The sequence below is a fragment of the Argiope bruennichi genome, chromosome 5 (assembly GCF_947563725.1).
Source record: "Argiope bruennichi chromosome 5, qqArgBrue1.1, whole genome shotgun sequence".
In the NCBI taxonomy this organism is placed as follows: domain Eukaryota; kingdom Metazoa; phylum Arthropoda; class Arachnida; order Araneae; family Araneidae; genus Argiope; species Argiope bruennichi.
This window is the reverse complement of record NC_079155.1, coordinates 19,848,342-19,867,534: the sequence shown is the minus strand read 5'-3', so window position 1 is coordinate 19,867,534 and position 19,193 is coordinate 19,848,342. Positions and strand designations below refer to the sequence as shown.

The following is a 19,193-nucleotide window of genomic DNA, read 5'->3' as shown; positions in this document are numbered from 1 at the left end:
GGAGACCATAACGTTTTGAGATAACAAAAAAGAGTTAATCGAATGAATTTTCTTTTTGGCCTGGAGAGCAATTGTGCAAGAGTGATTTGATGTTTACTAGTTATTTACTTATTTATTTATAAAAGTATTGTCTCAGAAAGTGAATTCTTCGACTGTGTTTTGTCAAACGTATCTCAAGTTTCTAGTGGAATAAAATGTCTTTATCTCTTATGTAGATGGGTGGATGCATTTTTTTTGTGACAATATAAACAAATCAGTTTGTTGTGGAAATTTTTTTTTATCATACCTCTGAAATTTCTTAAATACAAACTAGTGACGAATGCACGAAGGATATTAGGTAAACTGATGATAAGACGAAACAGCAAGCTGCCAACCTATGGTTTTAATATATTAAATTTGTCTTTTCTAAATTTTATTCGCAGAAAAAAGAGCACTTTAGCGTTATCTCTAACTATTTTTCCAATATGCCACTAGTGATTTGTGGAGGCCGTAATTTTCAGCTCCACTGAGCTAAATGAGAATTTTATAAATCTTTTTCGTTATTGAAGTTTCTTTCTTCTTTTCGTGAGAAAGGAGTAAAATCGTTAATTTCTAATTTCCCATGTTTAGTGAGTTGAAAAACCCTCTAGGAGAATATTTATACTTAAAAAGATTGTAATATTCTTTGTTGATATGAAGCGGTGATTACAATTTTGTAGCTTCTCATCGGTTTTCAAATATTTTGGAACATGTTTTCTTTTGTTTATGAACTGTTTAATATGATACTTTTGTTTTTTTATAAATATTTTATTTACATGTAATGGAAAATTATCAAATTTATAATTTTTCAAAGTGAAATAAAAAGGTAGTTTACAAAGTAAAGGTTTATTAGTTTTATCAAAATAGCATTGTAGAATTAACATTAAATTGTGCCGAAGTTTTTCTCGACACTATTTGAAATTCCAATAATAAAATTATCTATGTATTAATAATTAAAAATATTTTTCATGGTTAATTATGCTCAAGAAATGTTTCTTAATGTAAATTTTTAGAGAAGAAGAAGAACTGATTTCACGTTACATAAAGATTAAGGAGTGGGCAGAGATATTTTTACTTTTTATATATTAATGCCATATATATTCTATGCATTTGTTGACTCATTGCATCATACATTTTTGAATGATTCGACATATAATCTTAATTCTCTTTCTATAGCATTAAAGCCATAGAAAGAGAACAAAGATTATATGACGAATAAAGATAATACGACAAAAGGAAATATCATAATGTGAAAGATAATATGACGAAATGAAGAACAAAGATTACTTCTTTCTATGGTATTAAAGCCATAGAATGTGAAAGCAATTGAAATGATAGAAATGGATGCATTTGAATGGCTTACCATTTTTTAAAATCAATTTTTACATTGAGAATTAATTATTGATAATTTCATTGAAAATAGTTCCAATTTGACATTCAGCTGAGAAATAGTAATTAATTCCCACAAAGAAACTGATTTCATCAAAACAGAAGTTATTTTTAGCAATAGATCGTTCGATTTTTTTCTGCATTTTTACAGAAAATCTTGTGAATACATGTCCGGGGTTTTAAAATAATAATTTAATTCTGAGTGACTCATCTTATTATCATCTAACAACGATAATGAAACGATGAGAATCTTTCCAAAGAAGTGAGGTGATTTAAGAAATCAAATTAATAATTTAACCTTTATTAATCAACTGATTGCGAAACAAATAAAATGAAATACATATAGGTTACTTTCTCCAGTGAAATAATATACCAGTGTTTGATAAACTTAGCCAAATAGTATTTCACCAGAGTAAGCTTTTTTCTAGTAAAATGGTGGAGTGAGTTGTTGTTCATCACTTATTCATCTTTTCAACTTCGGGAATTTTATAAACTCAATACAGGGGTGATCACAATATCTTCCTCTGATTATAAAAATTATTAAAATTTGGTAAATGGTTGTTTTAATATATTGTAAAACAGTTTACAAAGCTTTTAATAATGTAACGTATATCAATAATGTGAGCACCTTTGGTAGTTAGATGTCAATTCTTTCAAGTATTATTGTACATTCGGTTAAATACTTTGAATGTTCAGTTTAAGATACTTTGAATCTTAAACTGAAGTTGCAAAGCACTCTGTCCTTTATGTAACTACAAAATTGACATTAAACTAATGGTCAATTTAATTCATTAAATCAAAGAACGCACTCAGCTTTTTCTTTCAATTTCACCATTTTGTTAATAAGAGAAAGTAAAATAAATATTTCTACATTAGTTGAGCTATCTCTTGGACTAAAAGATAACGAAGAATACGAGTATCTCATAGTAAACAGTTTACTGTATTATATTGCATGGCAAAAATTGCAGTTTCTTTCATGCCAATTTTTGGTACTGACTGAAATTTTTGTGATGTCCTGTATTCTGACATCATATGCTTATCCAAATCCTAGTAGCACGCATATATTGAACAATACTGTATGTACTGTATTGAACAATACTGTATGTACTATATTAATCGACATTCGAAATATTGTATATTTTGAATATTGAATAATGTAATGTCGGACAATATTGTACAATATTGTGCGATTGTTTTTTTTTAGTATTCCAAGGCTGTGCTATTTAGGAATCCTGCATAAAAACAAGATTTTTCTTAAATATTTACCGAACATGATCAAGAACTAATTAATTTTATTTAGTTTATATCGTTTATATTACGATATATCGTTTATATCGTTTAGTACTCAAAATATCTGCTTTCCACAAAATTAAAAACGAAAGAGGCATATATTACGCTTATGTAACAGGCATTAACGGTCATATAAAAATATAATTTCAGAAGAGTGTTGTGTAACTTTGTTGTAGCAAAACATGTTTAAATGATGTATTTAAATATATGAGATATTTTGTGAACTCATGGTGGATAGTTTGAGATAAAGCAACTGAAGTGAATATTAATCTCAAAAAGTACAGTGAAATCAAAAACCAAACCTTTGTGACGTTTGCTGTTAATGAAAACTATTGAATATCCAATTAATGATAATATTTTAAATTGTTACATTTAGAGGATGTAAGTATTAATTTTCTTAATCATATAAAAAGTACTTTTAATTTTGTTGCTGATCTCTGATATCATGCATTGCATTTTCCATTCAAACTATAATTTTGGTGAAACAGCAGAATCGGGTATTAGAATCTTGCCAACTAGCAAGAAAAATTCTAGCCAAACCTATCAAAACTCGCCAAATTAATTAACATAAAAAGAAATTAAAAAAAATTAATACATTTGATGACCTATCATGGCCACTATTTCATTGAAGATGAGTAAGACTTAAATTTAGTGGCTAGTTTCTTGCTACGCACAACAAAATCGTGTCAACCTTTCAAAATCTCGCCAGAAGTCCATTATCTTGGATGGCTAGAAGATATAATAAACTTCTTTTAGGGTTGCAAAAAAATTATCAACTATATGTACGACAAAAAATTGGTCCCACAAATTCAATTTTGGCGAAAGGACATTAAAGGTCTGAACAATGCTTGGAATAATGCTTAAGAGTGTTCAACGTGACTTTAAAAGAAATTTCGTTCACAAGGATATTTCGCCAAATGCAATTTTGTCAATTTTCTATTGCAACCATAAAAATCTTTTATCACCATTTCTTGTGACTATCCAAGATAGCGATTTGTTGGCGTTGTTTAGATATTTGGCATGGTCCTGTCACGAAAAAGCGAACATTAATCTTGAGTCTTATTGATTTTTTGAATCTTGTATACTAACCGTTTATATTTGCAAACTTTAGCTTAACCGCATACAGCTGGCAAATTTGGGGTTTATCAGCATTTAATTGGCGAACACAGTCAATGAATTAGCATAACATCTTTGGCGATTTTTTTTTGTCAAATTATCTCTGGTTTCCAAAAATATAACATCTTTATAATTGTTTTGGCAATTGAAGCTAAGCTGTAATAAACATAGCAACTTTAACGACTTTTTTGGTAATTACTCGCTGTCATGCGATTAACACACAGATATAGATTTTTTAATAAGTTTTTTCACTGTAAACATTTTTGGTGATAAATTCTTTGTAGTAATCCTACACCACTGGGAGCAAATCTCCTGTTTATACGGCTTAGTTCTGTGGTAAAGGGGTGACTGGCTATAATTAAAAAAATGTGTCGTGTAGGAGATATATAAAAGTTATATGTCATATTATATAAAAGGAGAGCACATTTATTTGCCTTCAAATTGTTTTCTGTTGAGAGATTTACTAACCTGTCGTATTTTGTGTTACCACATACATTACGGTTAGATTTATTGTTAACTAGTCGCCTTTGGCGACCAGCCGGTTCGCCAATCTTAATGTTCGTTAAAATTTTAATAATTAAATATTTTATGCAATTCCAACTTTAATAGATTCTTCAGCAAAATATTTTAAAACTTCAAATTTTGATTGTCATATAATTCACTCATAATATTATAAAGGCCTTCAGACATAACGTGATATGTATCTCTCTCATTTTCTGTTACCCCTCGTAGAATTTATGCTTTAAATTAAAGTGTAAATGATTAATCTGCAATTAATATAATAATATTTTTTACTGAAACAAAGCATTTTTTTAATAATATGATTATTGATAATAGAGTCACTGAGCGTTTAAACTTTATGGGCACTAAAGAATATCTTTCTTAATTTATGTAATATCTCAAGAATTTGTCAACAAAAGTTTCTCAGATTCATCATGAACAGATCGATTAATGAACAATGTTTCATTTTAAATGCATTAAACACTAAGAAAATAAAATAAATCGTTTAAAATAATCGGTCTAAAACAGGTTTAAAAAAACTACTTAAAAAACGATGTACTTAAAACTATAAGCATATACAAAAAATATATAACTAACATAAATACAATTTAATTACAAAAGTACACTACTAACCTAAAAATAATTTAAATCATTGAAAAGAGGTTAAAAAAAACTACTTAAAAAACGATGTACTTAAAACTATACGCATATACAAAAAATATATAACTAACATAAATACAATTTACTTACAAAAGCATGCAACTAACCTAAAAATAATTTAAATCTTCCGTTGAAAGTGGTTGTCATGACAACAATCAGAACAATTCACATGCGTGAATTTTCTTCGCCAGTTAGGTAACGCAAATGCGTGAATTTTTCTACGCCAGTTGGGGTAACGCTAGGCAGATTATACATTTTTAATTTCCTTTATTCGGTGTTATTTTAATTCAAAAGTACTTCAGAATGAATCTGAAACATGGATTAATAACCAATGTTTAATTTTAAATGCATAAAACATTAAGAAAATAAACAGAATCGTTTAAAACAATCCACCGAAAAATATTAACCCTAGCCTCATTACTGTTGGGAGAAAAAAGAAACGGAAGCCTTACTTATTTGGCGGTGGGGGAAATGGAAGATTTTTTTTGGCGGAAAGGTTGGCGGTGGAGAAAATGGAAGATTTTTTTGGCGGGAAAGTTAGTTTTTAATTAATAATTAAAATTCTAATTAAAATTTCAAAAAAGGGACCCCAGGTGCACATTCCCGACCTCTAAGGTATACATGTACCAAATTTGATAGGTGTATGTCAAATGACTTGCCCTGTAGAGCGCCAACACACACACACACACACACACACACACACACACATTGAGCTTTATTATAAGTATAGAAGATGAAGGCTGTGATATGAGGCAATAAGTTATTCCACGATCTCTTAAACGGAATTACATTTTTTTAAAATCAATTTATTAAGCCAGAAAAATGTTTGCCTATTTAACAACCATAAACTTCATTTTAAAAGAATAGAAGAGTTCTCTTTTATATATAAAAAAAATTCAGAATAGCTTTTCAGGTAGCTCTAATCACACATTTACTGCTTTAGAAATCGTATTTCCATTATGAATACAATTTTTATAATGAATCAGTAATTAAAAAATTATATTAAAACAAAATCAAATAAATATATGGGTGTCCCATAAGTTTCTTTAATATTTCTCATATGAAATAAATACTCAATATTTAATGTTTAAGATGTTATTTATTTTGTTATGTAAGAACCCTTTTGTTCTATTACCTTCTTCCATCTCTCAAGAAGCCTCATTATGCCTTCTTTCACAAATTGTTGTGTTTTGGACTAAAAATAATACTCGAGGTGCAGTTTTATTTCGCTGAAGGATTTAAAGCGCTTATCATGAAGAGAATTTTTTTGATAGAAAGAAGTAATAATCAGATGGAGCGAGATCTGGAAAGTATGCAAGATGCGGTAAATCCCAATCAAACTGTAAGAGCTTCTCTCTTATGACTAATGCAATATATGGTCTCGTTTTGTCATGATGAAAAAACAACGCTGCGTCAGTTTATTCATTTTGGCCGTTTTTTTGCTAGGGCAGCTTTCAGTTTATCCAGTTGATGACAGTATTTCGTAGAATTTATTATTTCACCTTGAGGAAGGAGCTCGTAGAAAATTATGCCTTTCCAATCCCACTAAATGCACAAAAGAACTTTTTGGGGATGTAGCCCCGTTTTGCGACAGTTGAAGTCCTATTATCCTACACCAAGTACGTTTTCTATGCCCATTTTCATATAAAATTCAAGTTTCGTCTGCAATGTCAAGCCTCTTTAAAAATCACGATGAGAAAAAAAAAACTTTTGAGACACCCTAATAGCATTCGAAATCTTCTCCAAAAAGAAATTACCACTCATCGACCCGAACAACTTCATTCCCCTGGAAAGTTGTCTGCTGCCGCCAAAGAAACTGGATGGAAAGAGTTCTCGCCAAAAACTTTATTTAAAAGCACTTCTCGGCGAAAAATCTCTGTGGCTGGCTCGCTCTTCGGAAGTAATGTAATTAATGGAATTTCGCTCAGATTTTCCTCGGCACCTTTCGGCACTATCGAACATCTGCTATTCCAAATGGGTGTTAAGTTTCGAACGTTTCCTTCCTCTGCGGTGATGGTAATGATGGTGTGGAAATGGACCAAATTGTTGTTTGAGAAAGTTCTGAGCTGTTTGAGAAAATATGCAGCTGGCAGAGACAGTAATTAGAATTTTGAAATCCACCCGAGTATATTGTTTGTGTGGCACGGATAAATATTTCACATTGCTGTAGTTTTGGCATACATTGAGCCTTAAGATCATTAATATAATACGTTTCTTCTAGAAAATACTTAAAATTATAGCAGGCTTTTTCTTCGATATGCGCGTAAAAATATGAGCATGCTTCTCTGCAATGATTGAAAATAATGTGATTTTTATGTTCATATAGAATAAGCAAAATTTCTATCTGAAGGATTGTAATCTTGACAATAAACAGTTCAACTCTAATTTAGTTCTAAAAGCTTCAAGCAGAGGGGAGGGGGGGATATATAGTCATTCTTAAGGTATTAATACTGGTTGACTGTCCCAAGCAATTGAATAAATATCTTCTGTAACTATCAATATTCAGAATGATCTAAGCGAGCAACCAAAACTCTGATTACTGACCATTGCCCTCTTCCATGTTTCTTTTATACATGATAGTTATAATTAAAGTTCCTCTTTGAAATGGTCATAAAAGGAAAATTAATGGATTAAATGTTATCAAACTTGGTAATAGTTTAAAGGAGGCCATGGAAACTTCTTTTCCGCCAAAACAGTTCAAAAACTCACCACCAGGAGTGAAATGTCACTGTATCAATATTGTTAAGAAAAATAGGACATGAAGACATAGACTTAAAATGTGTTTTATCGTTTCTGAAACGTGTTACCGTCGTGAAACGTCAATGTGGCGTCCACCATATTTTGAAAGCAAATTAAATTGCATTACTGCATTCTCAACAGTAGCTCTTAGCATATCAGGAGGAATGTTACGCACATGTCGGTGTATCGAATCTTCCAGTTCCGTCAAATAATTTATATTATCGCCATAAACAGTGCTTTTGAGATAACACACATTGAACATGCTTGTAAAACGTTTCAGAAACGATTAAACACCCTTTAAACCGGTGTCTTTATGCCCTATTTTGCTTAACAATATTGATACAGTGACATTTCACACCTGGTGGTGAGTTTTTGAACTTTTTTTGTTTTTTGTCGGAAAAGAAATTTTCATGACCTTCTTTAAAGTATTGCCAAGTTTCATAACATTTGGTCCAGTCGTTTTCCTTCTATAATCATTTCAATTTCAGAGCGGAACTTTAATTACAACTACTCTGTGCATTAGAAATTTATGTTCTTAACTTTACATGAATAAGACATTCCTAATAAATAATTAGTACATTATTTGGTTTATTTAAGGACTTCTGAACAATCACTACAAGAAATATTTCTTAATGGTAGAAATTATACATTTTTTTTAAAACAAATATCGAGCCAAATTATGTTTTTTGTGGTTACTCAAGGCTAATATAAGTTGGTGTTACAAAATCCTTAATTAAAAAGTTATATATTTTTTTCATTTTGTCAGCAGATTATTTATGTAGAAATTATAAAATCGTTACATTTGAGCAATAATGATGGTACTGACATAACTTTTCTCTAAAAGCAATGACATCTTATTTCAAATAATTTTGTATAAATTAAAATAAGATATAATTTCTTAAGTATCTAATGCAAATGATTTCTGAAGAATCATATGTCTCTGTTTTAGTGAAGACTAGCAGTACCCACACAGTGTTGCCCATGGCAAAGCATCCAAGTGGAAAAAATTAGCTTTAAACTTTAGTCTATCCTCCACCCGATAAGATATGGGCATGCCACGCAACATCAAACCAAAATAAAAATATATTTAGAAATCATCAAAAATAATTGCAAAACAATTTTTTATAACACACCTTCAGAAATATTTAGACTGTTAAAAAGATAAAAATACAGTGGCAGTCAAAAGTATTCGTAAACCGAATTTTGAAGTTGTCATCGCTTCATAGTATTTTATTTATTATATTACACCATTAAACACAGATACAAGGCCTTGTATCCTTTATTTTTGAGCAATTTCACCAAAAAAAAGTTTTCTTGTAAAACAATTACAGAAAAAAAATATAAAAAAATAGAAATTAATTATCAAAACTTTTGTGTCAAAAGTATTCGTACACTTAAGAAATGTCCCTAAAATTATATAATTTATCACATTTTAATACTTAGAAGGATACCCCTTCGCCTTAATTATTGCTTTCATTCGACTGGGCATTGAATCTACTAACTTCTTTGTGATATCTGGTGTAATTGATGCCCATTCTTCCAATATGGTGGTTTTCAGCTGATTTTTATTTTTTACTTGTCGATTTTTGATTTTGTCGTCTAAAATACTCCACAAATGTTCAATAGGATTCATGTCTGGTGATTGTGGAGGTGTGTTGAGTCTTTCGGGAGTGTTATATAATACCCAGAGCTTAGCATTATGAGCTGTATGCTTAGGGTCGTTGTCTTGTTGAAATATGTAGTTAGTTTGAAGACCCATTTGTGAAGCGCTAGAATTCAAATTACTTTTTAGAATGTCAATGTACTTTTTATGATCCATTATTCCATCAATGATGTGCAATTTACCCACTCCATGTGCGATCATACACCCCCAAACTAGAATGTTACCACCACCATGCTTTACTGTCGCACTCAAATTTTTTGGTTGTAGCTCTGCATTCTTTTTACGCCACACTATTTGTCTGCCATTAAATCCAAACACGTTAAACTTGCTCTCATCCGAGAATATAACCCTGTTCCAGAAATCAGGATTTTTATTAACATGTTGTTTGGAGAAAAACATACGTTTCTTTCTATTAACTTCCGACACAAAAAACTTTTTTCGAGATACTCGACCATGGAATCCTGATTCGTTAAAAGTGCGGAGTATAGTACTTACCGAGATCGAAATTCCCTGTTTGAGGAGTTCTGCTTTAACTGCCGGGGCACTCAATTTTGGATTTTCTTAATCAATCGTACGAGTAAACGTCTGTGCTTACTGCTGAGTATTTTTGGGCTTCCACCTCGTGGAATATTTTCAACAGTATCGCGTTGGCAATGTCGATTTATAACACTCTGCACTGTAGATCGTGGTCTTCCAATAGCAAGTGATATCTTTCTTAAAGAGTTACAGTTATTATGTAGTTTCATTATCAGTTTTCTTTCAGCAAGAGAAGTTTCTTTTCCCTTCCGAGCCATCTCAACTTAAAGCTGTATGATTAACAACAAAAAATGCGAGTTTTAAAGCTAGTGAACATAAGAATGAAACAGATAACGCGGTAAAAGTAAGAATAACATAACATCTCGCCAAATATATTCCCACAAACGATATTTGGCGCACAAATTGTGTTAATTTTACTATTTTACAACTTGAAATGTGGATGTACGAATACTTTTGAAGCACGAGGTTTAGTGGTGAGATTCAAATTCTCACTCTATCGAGAAGCTCTTTATGACCAAATTTAAAAATTTCCTCTTAAAAATTCAAATCATTCATGCAACAACTTGAAAGACATTAAGATTTTTTGAAAATTTCTATTAATTTTTGCGCAATTTCAATTTTTATTCACTTTTGAAGTTAGTAATTTAAGTGTACGAATAATTTTGACTGCCACTGTATGATATGTTCATAGACAAAACAATTCACTAAAAATGATGGTACAAATATCTCCAATATCAGTTAATTTTTTGGGGCATAATGAGTTTTGAATGGCTGTTTAAAATCAGACGTAAGCAAATAAATGTATCTCATCTGCATACCACAGCTCTTGCTATCTGCGCATGCGCAGTTTGAGGTTTTCGCACATGCGCGGATAAGTACAAAGCGCAGATACTGCTGTTTTACGCATGCGAATCGTAGTAGGAAAATAATGTAAATCGCAATTATAAAACTCCTTTTTTAATTTTGATATGACTTCAATATACTAAAATTCTTCCCAATCAATGTCCTACAAAATGGTACAAATATCTCCATATCAGTTAAGTATTTCTCCAGTTTTTCTCTTTCAAACATACAGACGCTTTCAGGAGACTTTATTTTATTCTATGTATAGATTCCTCTGACTGTATGCATATTTTATTGTAGAATTTTAATACAGAAATCACAGATGCAGCATTAATAAAACTGTAGTATCATTAATTTTTATGTTTTTTTAAGAAAAATACAGAATGCGTGTTTCAAAGGTTGTTTTTGTAATTATTCTGATATTGCTTCATTTTTTTATGAAGTAAAAATTCTAAATTTAAAATAATGTTTGATTGGGATTCCAATGTCAAATCCTACAGGAAGTGGGATTTTTCTAGGACTTAATACTAAATGATCCGAAATATCTTGAGATATTTTATGTAATAAAATATTTACATATTTGATAGAAATTCATAATAACTATTTCCAATTACTAATAATTGGCTTAAATAGTTTAATTTAACAAATTCTAAGTAAAGGTTAACTTTTATAAATTATTAAAATATATATTCTAAATTAAAAAAATCATTTTGTTCATATCCTCAGGGCCAATTACTATACTCAGTGGCCCAATTACTATACTCATGTTATTTATAACCATATCTAAATATTCCATCTTGCTTCATGTTTATCTAAATGAACTGAACAATATGTTACCGTTGATTTCAAACGAAATCAATGATTAATGTATCGAATTATCCCTGAAAAGAAAAAGTTTATTTACATAAATAAGAAACCTCATACTTCATTCGGTTAATTAATGAAGGGTTTCATATTTGGCATTTACCTTCGGTATTTAATTTGCTTACCTTATTTTGATGCCTGAATAAGTTTTGCTTAACTTATATATCTGGATTAGTTAGTTATTAATTATTACAGCAGTAAAATTATCAATTCTTTTAATTTTATGTCGACTCTGTTTCTTAAATCTTGCATTAAATGAAATAATGGGTATTTTTAATGAAATTAATACATGTGGCATCCAAGTCACACAACAAAAGTAAATTCCTGCTCTTTAACAGTTTGTTATATGGCTAACAGTAGGACCTCGGTGGCCTGGTGGTTAGGTCTCGGCTTCTCAGCCGTAGGGTTTCAGGTTCGAGACCCGATTCCACCGAAGAACCGTCGTGTAAGGGGGTCTGTTGTACGTTAAATCCGTCATGTCAAACGTCCTCCCGCTGGTATGGTGTGGCGTGGAGAGAGGGTGCCAGTTCAGGTGTCGTCCTCGTCATCTGACTGCGGTTCAAAATTGCGAGGTCCGACCCAACCAAAATAGCTTTAGTGTTGCTTTATAACGGGATGTTAATATAACTAAAACTAAAATATCTGGTTAGCAATATTTTTACGATATCTCTTTTATCGCAAATTGGGCAAAAGATTCAAAAATTGAATTACCACAGCAGCCTATATGCGTATGATGTGAGAATGAATAGAATGAATTAATTGTTATGGTTCTTGAAACATTACCTTTCAGACCATCTATTTTAATTTTATCTTCCATTACCTTAAGACTTATTTTATCATAATTTGAAAAACGCCTTGTTAAGATTTCATTATACTATTTTTTTTAATGTTTCGCTTAAACCTTAAATTCATTTGAATACATGATAATTTAATTTCAAAATTCATGCACATTTATGTTAAGATATATTTTTCTTCTTTCAGGTCTATAAATTATTGCTGTAAAAGAAAAAAAAAAGTTGCTGCTGAGTGAACATGGAACTACTAACACCAGTGGCGTGGCTACCAGTGACCTTTCCGATTCGAAATCATCAAAGTCATGTTAAATCTTCTGAAGCAAGAGCTTCGTATTTGGGCAGCTACGACATCAAAACATAACAGTGTCGAGTTCTAACTACAAATCAGAATGAAAGATTACACTTTACCATTGAGAACTGCATGCCCCGTTCTGAGACCACATCGTCCAAGATGGCGGGATCCGAGGCTGGTGTTCGTATCAGTAGTTTTTGTGATTGCCTACTTCTCTCTTTTCGAAGCATATAAGTCGAAAAGTAGCTGTGGGCGATATTTTCCACCATCGGATATTGAAAATCTAGTCAAACGTGATGCGGCCAGCTTAGATATTACAAGACTTTACTCTAGGCATCTATTGGAAACTACTGAAGTGACAACATTACCAACACCAGGAAACTACAGCGGCAACGAGACCAAAGAAGACGAAAAGATACCCCAGTTTCCTGAGGATCTATTCTCGGAAACACAGAGAAAACATGGAGCCGTTGTCCTCCATGTCTTTGGACTCGTCTACATGTTCGTTGCCCTGGCCATTGTCTGCGACGAGTTCTTTGTTCCCGCTCTTGATGTCATCACCATCAAACTGGGCATATCCGAGGACGTTGCCGGCGCCACATTCATGGCAGCTGGTGGCAGCGCTCCTGAACTCTTCACCAGCGTCATTGGCGTGTTCATATCCTACGACGACGTAGGCATCGGCACGATCGTCGGGTCTGCCGTTTTTAACATTCTTTTCGTCATATCGATGTGTGCCATTTTCAGCAAGACTGTCCTCAGCCTGACATGGTGGCCGCTTTTCCGGGATGTCACATTTTACTCCATCAGTTTGATTGTACTGATCTTGTGCTTCAAGGATAACGTCATCTACTGGTACGAGGCTTTCGTCTTACTTCTCTGCTACGCTGCCTATGTCACCTTCATGAAGTTCAACGAGACCGTGGAGAAGGCAGTTCGCAAGCTACTGGACAGGAACAAGTTCACCAGAGTCGGCAGCAAAGACCATTTGGTACCTAGCGTAAGTCTTCTTAGTTTCGGTTTGGGCGGTATTATGCAGAAACTGGATTAAGTTCAGTTATGGCAGTTACTTATTTCAGAGTTACTAGAGATTTAGTACTTTCCTCTATAAAGAAATAACTTTTCAAGCTCAGTACAAATCATAAAGCCTTTTAAAATTTAATAGTATTAAGATTTATCTGCAGTCTTCTACGTAAATATATGAAAAGAAAAGAATGCAAATTAATTAACGAAAAAATGATTTCTATTAACAGCATATATTAAATGACAAAATATAAATATAGTGGTATCTTTTACAGCAGAGTTAAAATGTAAAATGGAATTGGTTCATTTAAAATTTAAGCCCATACCAGAAAATTATCACCAATACGATAACATGAACAATTTGTTAGCTTTTCCTAAGGTAAAATTATGAATGCGAGAAATAAGATTTCTTCAAATAGCAAGGATCAAATGAAGTACGAGGTGTGTAAAAGAAGCAATAAGATCAATTTTTTTAGAAATTTTTTTAATTCATTTTAAATTATAATCTTACATTGCCTGTTTCAAAGTGATTGTTTGGGGAAGTAATGTATTGGAGAAGAATTTCCGGTCTTCTTAGCATTGTTGGAACTCTGAAAACAATATTGAATCCAGTTATAGTCCAGTGGAATTGTGCCTTTTGCTGAAAAAATATGTAACAACAATTTAATTGGATAAAGTTATTGTTTCGGCTATCCCAAAATAAACCCTTTACACTCGAATATGTTACAAGTGGTGATGTGTTTGGCAGTTACCAACATCCGATTTTCGTACTTAAATAGAAAACTATTGATTTGAAGGGAAAAGTGTAAGTTAAGTTGCAGATATTATAAGGACCAATAAAATAGGGTATAATGTGTAAAGATAATTTAATATAATCAAGAGTTATTATCCTTTTGCCATATGGGCTTTCTGTTCTTTTACATCTGAATTTTAGAACAATAGCTTGAAGAATTTTTTCCTCCAAAATCCATTGATAAAATCTTATGATTAATGTGATTCAAATCTTCTCCAACCATTCCGATGCTAATTAATGATCAGAATAATCAAGAGCTCAAGTTCGAAAACATTTTTGTCAGTTCTTGCAACTGGCGGTTTTCCGCTGCAATTTTTATCAGTTAGTTTCCTTTCTTCTGAAAATGCATTAAACTGTCTATGGCTTTGGCAAAATTTTGTCTCCATTCTTCTGATAAAGTTGCGCAAAAATTTCTATCGCTGTATAATCAAGTTTGAAGCAAAACCTAATAACGCAGCATTGACTGAAATTGGTGTCACTTATTTTCAGAGCGTGTTAAAAACAGTTTACGAAAAAAACAACAACTTACCTACATATTTGTGTTTCTAAGCAATTTAAACTCGTATTGGAGATGTTGTGCTTATTCACGATTCTTTCTTTCCAAAGGAATTCAACAATGTGGGTAGATAGAACACTAAGTTTCCCATCTCATTGCACTAAGTTAAATTTTTACTTTCTCAGTTTTAATTAGTTTAAAAAAAATAATCTGACAGTAATTTTCACCCTGATCACGTTTTTCAATAATTTTTGAAAGATCCCAATCATACGATGCGCCCAAATGAAAAGGAGACTGCAGTTATGTGTATAGAAATTTTAATAATAATATTATTATTACATTTCACGTGAAACAGTACTACTATAAATAATCTTTATTGATATTGAAATGCTGATCCCATCGCATAGGAAAGGAGTGGATGGTTTCAGAGTAGAAATTTCCAGGTTACTGTCGGATTTAGATGTTTCGGCATCCATTGCTCTCAAACTTTGCCATGACAAGCAATTTATGTATTATAAAATGCACATTTTCTTTGTGTATCAACAATTCAACGGGAATTTCACGATACTGCCCTTTTACAGTCGGATTCGTGACACTGCTGGTGGGATCCAGTGACACGTCTACTTAGGACACAGCAAGTCCTTGATGTTTACGCATCCCACTTCATAACGCTGATACAATCCGGAATATAGAACTCCTTACAAGGCTCCGCTCTGCATATACGTCCTTAATCTTGCAAGAAATTTGTGAAGTTTGCACCCCTTCTAAGCGACGAAATTGGACAGCTGATCTGTAGGAATTCATCATGCCACGAACTGAGGAAGCAACTCATGGTTCACTACGCACGCGCAACTGGGAATATCATGACGTCATCTGTCAGTTAATTCATTAACTCTCCGGGTTTAGATATAACGCAGTTACAGCCGAGGTCTCCTTTTAATATGGGAGCTCCTTATATTTCGTATAAACATGTTTAAATTAGCAAATTAAAAATACGAGAAAATCTAAAACCAATAAGAACAAAGAAAAAATGAATCAAATTTAACGTTAAAGTATGTTTAAATATCTTTAAAGGTAAAAGTTCTGCATAATACTGTCCAATTCTGTGTTACATTGAAGTGTCCAGATGTTTTTGAATGTGCAATATTTATATACATAATTCATTTATATGTATATATATTGTGTAGTCTCGTGTGCTGTAAATGTTATTGTTTGTAAATTGATTGTAACGAAATGAAACAAGGAAAGCTTCGGAGAGATTTTCTATTAATGGTGTGATTGATACAAACAAGAAATATCAATTTATTCATTGATTTCATCATAACTTAAAATTTAAAATTTTAATATTTATGTCTGGATTTTTCTTATGTGACACAGAAGTAGTGAAAAGAAAGTAGCGGAAACAAAGCATGCCTTCGTTTAGATTAGGCTAAATTTCACTTAGGTTTCTTAGTTCTCTAGTATCTAGATTTGAATGAATTCAAATTATTTTCAACTATCTGTAGTTGATAGAAAATACAAGAAATATTAGTGAATTGCTATTAATAATGACTTTTCATGCCAATATTGCATTCTACATTTTATTACCTATAGATCTTTCAGCCAAGATTTATTAAATTGAAATGAATATAATCGCTCTATTTATAAGAATTTTTTGAAGAGCGAAAACTATAAAAGTTTAAGATTTTAAAGGAGAATTTCCATCCAACCAATCAATTCCTTTATTAAGTTTTTTTAATACCGTTTATCTTAATTGGGAGAAATAATTTTTGAAAATATTTAACTACACAACAAACCATACTTGATAGAAAGTAAATAGATTTCACTTCCAAACATATGCCTTATAACAGTTATGAAATCATACATTGACAACATCGATTCGTACCGTGACACACGGATAAAAACTGAATGACTGGACTGCTACGATAGCATTAGTAGGAATAAGATTGAATACTATGGAGCATCACCGACCATGGCATAACTCTTCTGTAGAAAGCCCGTCTCGTCATCGGAAAGAGGTAGTCGACCTCACACCATATCTATACCCACCCGAGCGGCGAGAACCACCCAACATGCTCATTCTCAAATCTGACGTATCCCTTTCCCCCCGATGGGAATCAGAAGTTATGTAATCTTTACTTTTAGATCATAGATTAAACCCTGTCTTCAGACCCAATCAAAAAGAGCAGAAATTGTTTTTCCCCATATCGGTGGTCACAATGTGAGTGAGCCGTAATGATAAAAGCATAAGATTTTCAAAAGGGCAACATATACAGTACACTCTCGAGTATCCGGCCTTATGTGGCAGACTGATAGTCCGGATAGGCCGGAGTTCTATGAAGTTATTTCTTTGCCCACCAAAATCAGAAAATAAAGTTTTTATACCAAAATTCACTGTTTTAATACGAATTTTTTCACTTCTTATCGAGAAATCATTTATCAGTGCATCATATATCTGTGTAATCATTTATCAGTGAAAAATAAAATAATTTTGAGTTAATATTCTTAACAATTAGACCTATGGTTTACGTTAATGTTTTGTTTATGTTTCTCGCACATAAGTTAGGTATTACAAAATTTATGTTAAAATGTGAGCAATTAATATCTTTTAATTTACTTATCCTCTAATAAATTCTTGAAATCGGCAGTATAGTATACAAACAAATATAAACTACCAATACAGAGCCTTTTATTTTAGCTGGATACGTTACGGGTAACCGCTTCCATGCTTCATTGAACCGCAGCCACGTTCACATCCTACGGGGCTTGAGAGAAATGGAGGGCTTAGTATCAAAACTTACGGCTTTAAGTTTTAAAAAAAGTCCTTAATAGATGACTGCCCTTTCATTTTAGTCTGCTTCCAATGTCTTGGCAATGTCGCCAATCTAACAGCTTGCCTTCCTGATTTAAATACGTAAAAGAAAACTATGCCGTCTAGTTGCGGATACTCGGGAGTGTACTGTATTCTTTTTTTTTTAATATACTTAAATGGGATTTAAATTTTCCCCATAATTTTCTTTTTACACATAATCAACAACTATAAAACTAAATTAATAATATAACTGATATATTAAAAATATTAAAAATCATGCATTTTAGGTCAAAACATATTTGGTCAGATATATCAGCATTACCCATACCACTTTTTCGGGTTTATAACCTCCTTCCAAAGCAGTTCGCTTTTATTCTAAGATAAAACTCCGCAACCTCCATGTGCGTGTAACCTACATCTCCGGTTTCATATCTGCAACCTTTGAGATTCTTTTTATAACCTGAATTCCATAAACCTTTATTCCATCCCTCGAGGAATAACTTTTATCTTAGACGCCCCTGGTATCGTTCCTCCAACTCATTTCCGATTTTCGGAAACAAAAGTTGGGAAAATTTTCTTGGGAACTTTTTTTCCCCAAAGAATTTTGAAATTTTCTTTGTTCAAGGCGGTTGATGGCATGACCTTATCTTAGCTGTTGGGTTGCGATTCGGAGACTTACAAAAATCTCTACAGGAATTATGTTTTGTTGGATAAAAGTTATAAAAATGTGAGATTCAAATAAATTTCGAATGGGGGAACACACTCAGAAAAGAAAATATTTTTCAGCCACAATTTTCATAATTTTTTAAAAACATTTTCTACAATAAAAATTATAATTTTGATTATGTAGCCTTAAGGTGGTGTGACACTTTATTGGGAGTGGAACAGTTAAACATCATCTGACTTTCCATCTTCGTTCTCGGGGTAGATATGGAAGTAAACTGTTGAACTATTTATTATCACTTTTTTGTATACGAAGCAGAATACTGTAATCGTGAAAAATTTCGAATTAGAAATTTTGAAGAATCAGAGATTCCAGAATCCAAAAAGCAGTTTTTGGTATTGCGTCTGCTTATCTGTACACATGATCACTCATAAACATTCAAACATTGTTTTGCTGATAACAAATAAAAAGATCAACAAAAATTTGTTCGATAATACGGAGATGACTTCTAAGCCCACATTGTCCACGTTCTTTCTTGGAGGGCAGCGTTCAAACTGAAAGTGAAATTTTGATAAAATTATTTTTTAAACTTTTTTAAATTGCTAATTTGAATGGAATTATTCATTTGATATCCTGTTAGTGTTCCAGATATTTATGAAAACTGTTCTTAAAGTGTGTTATTTCAGAATTTGTAAGCCT

The 19,193-nt window shown here is 32.0% G+C and overlaps 1 protein-coding gene across 4 annotated transcripts in view; it reads left to right on the top strand.

The window, feature by feature from the left end:
- The window catches only part of LOC129969601 (sodium/potassium/calcium exchanger 2-like), a 380,277-nt gene that overhangs the window by 116,054 nt on the left and 245,030 nt on the right, over positions 1 to 19,193 (top strand). For 3 of the 4 annotated variants that reach the window (XM_056084242.1, XM_056084241.1, XM_056084243.1), the window contains one exon: positions 12,602 to 13,706. In XM_056084242.1, coding sequence (XP_055940217.1) covers positions 12,804 to 13,706 — 903 coding nt within the window. In that variant the 5' untranslated portion in view covers positions 12,602 to 12,803. The remainder of the gene's footprint in view (positions 1 to 12,601; positions 13,707 to 19,193) is intronic. The other variant, XM_056084244.1, reaches the window with a different exon arrangement.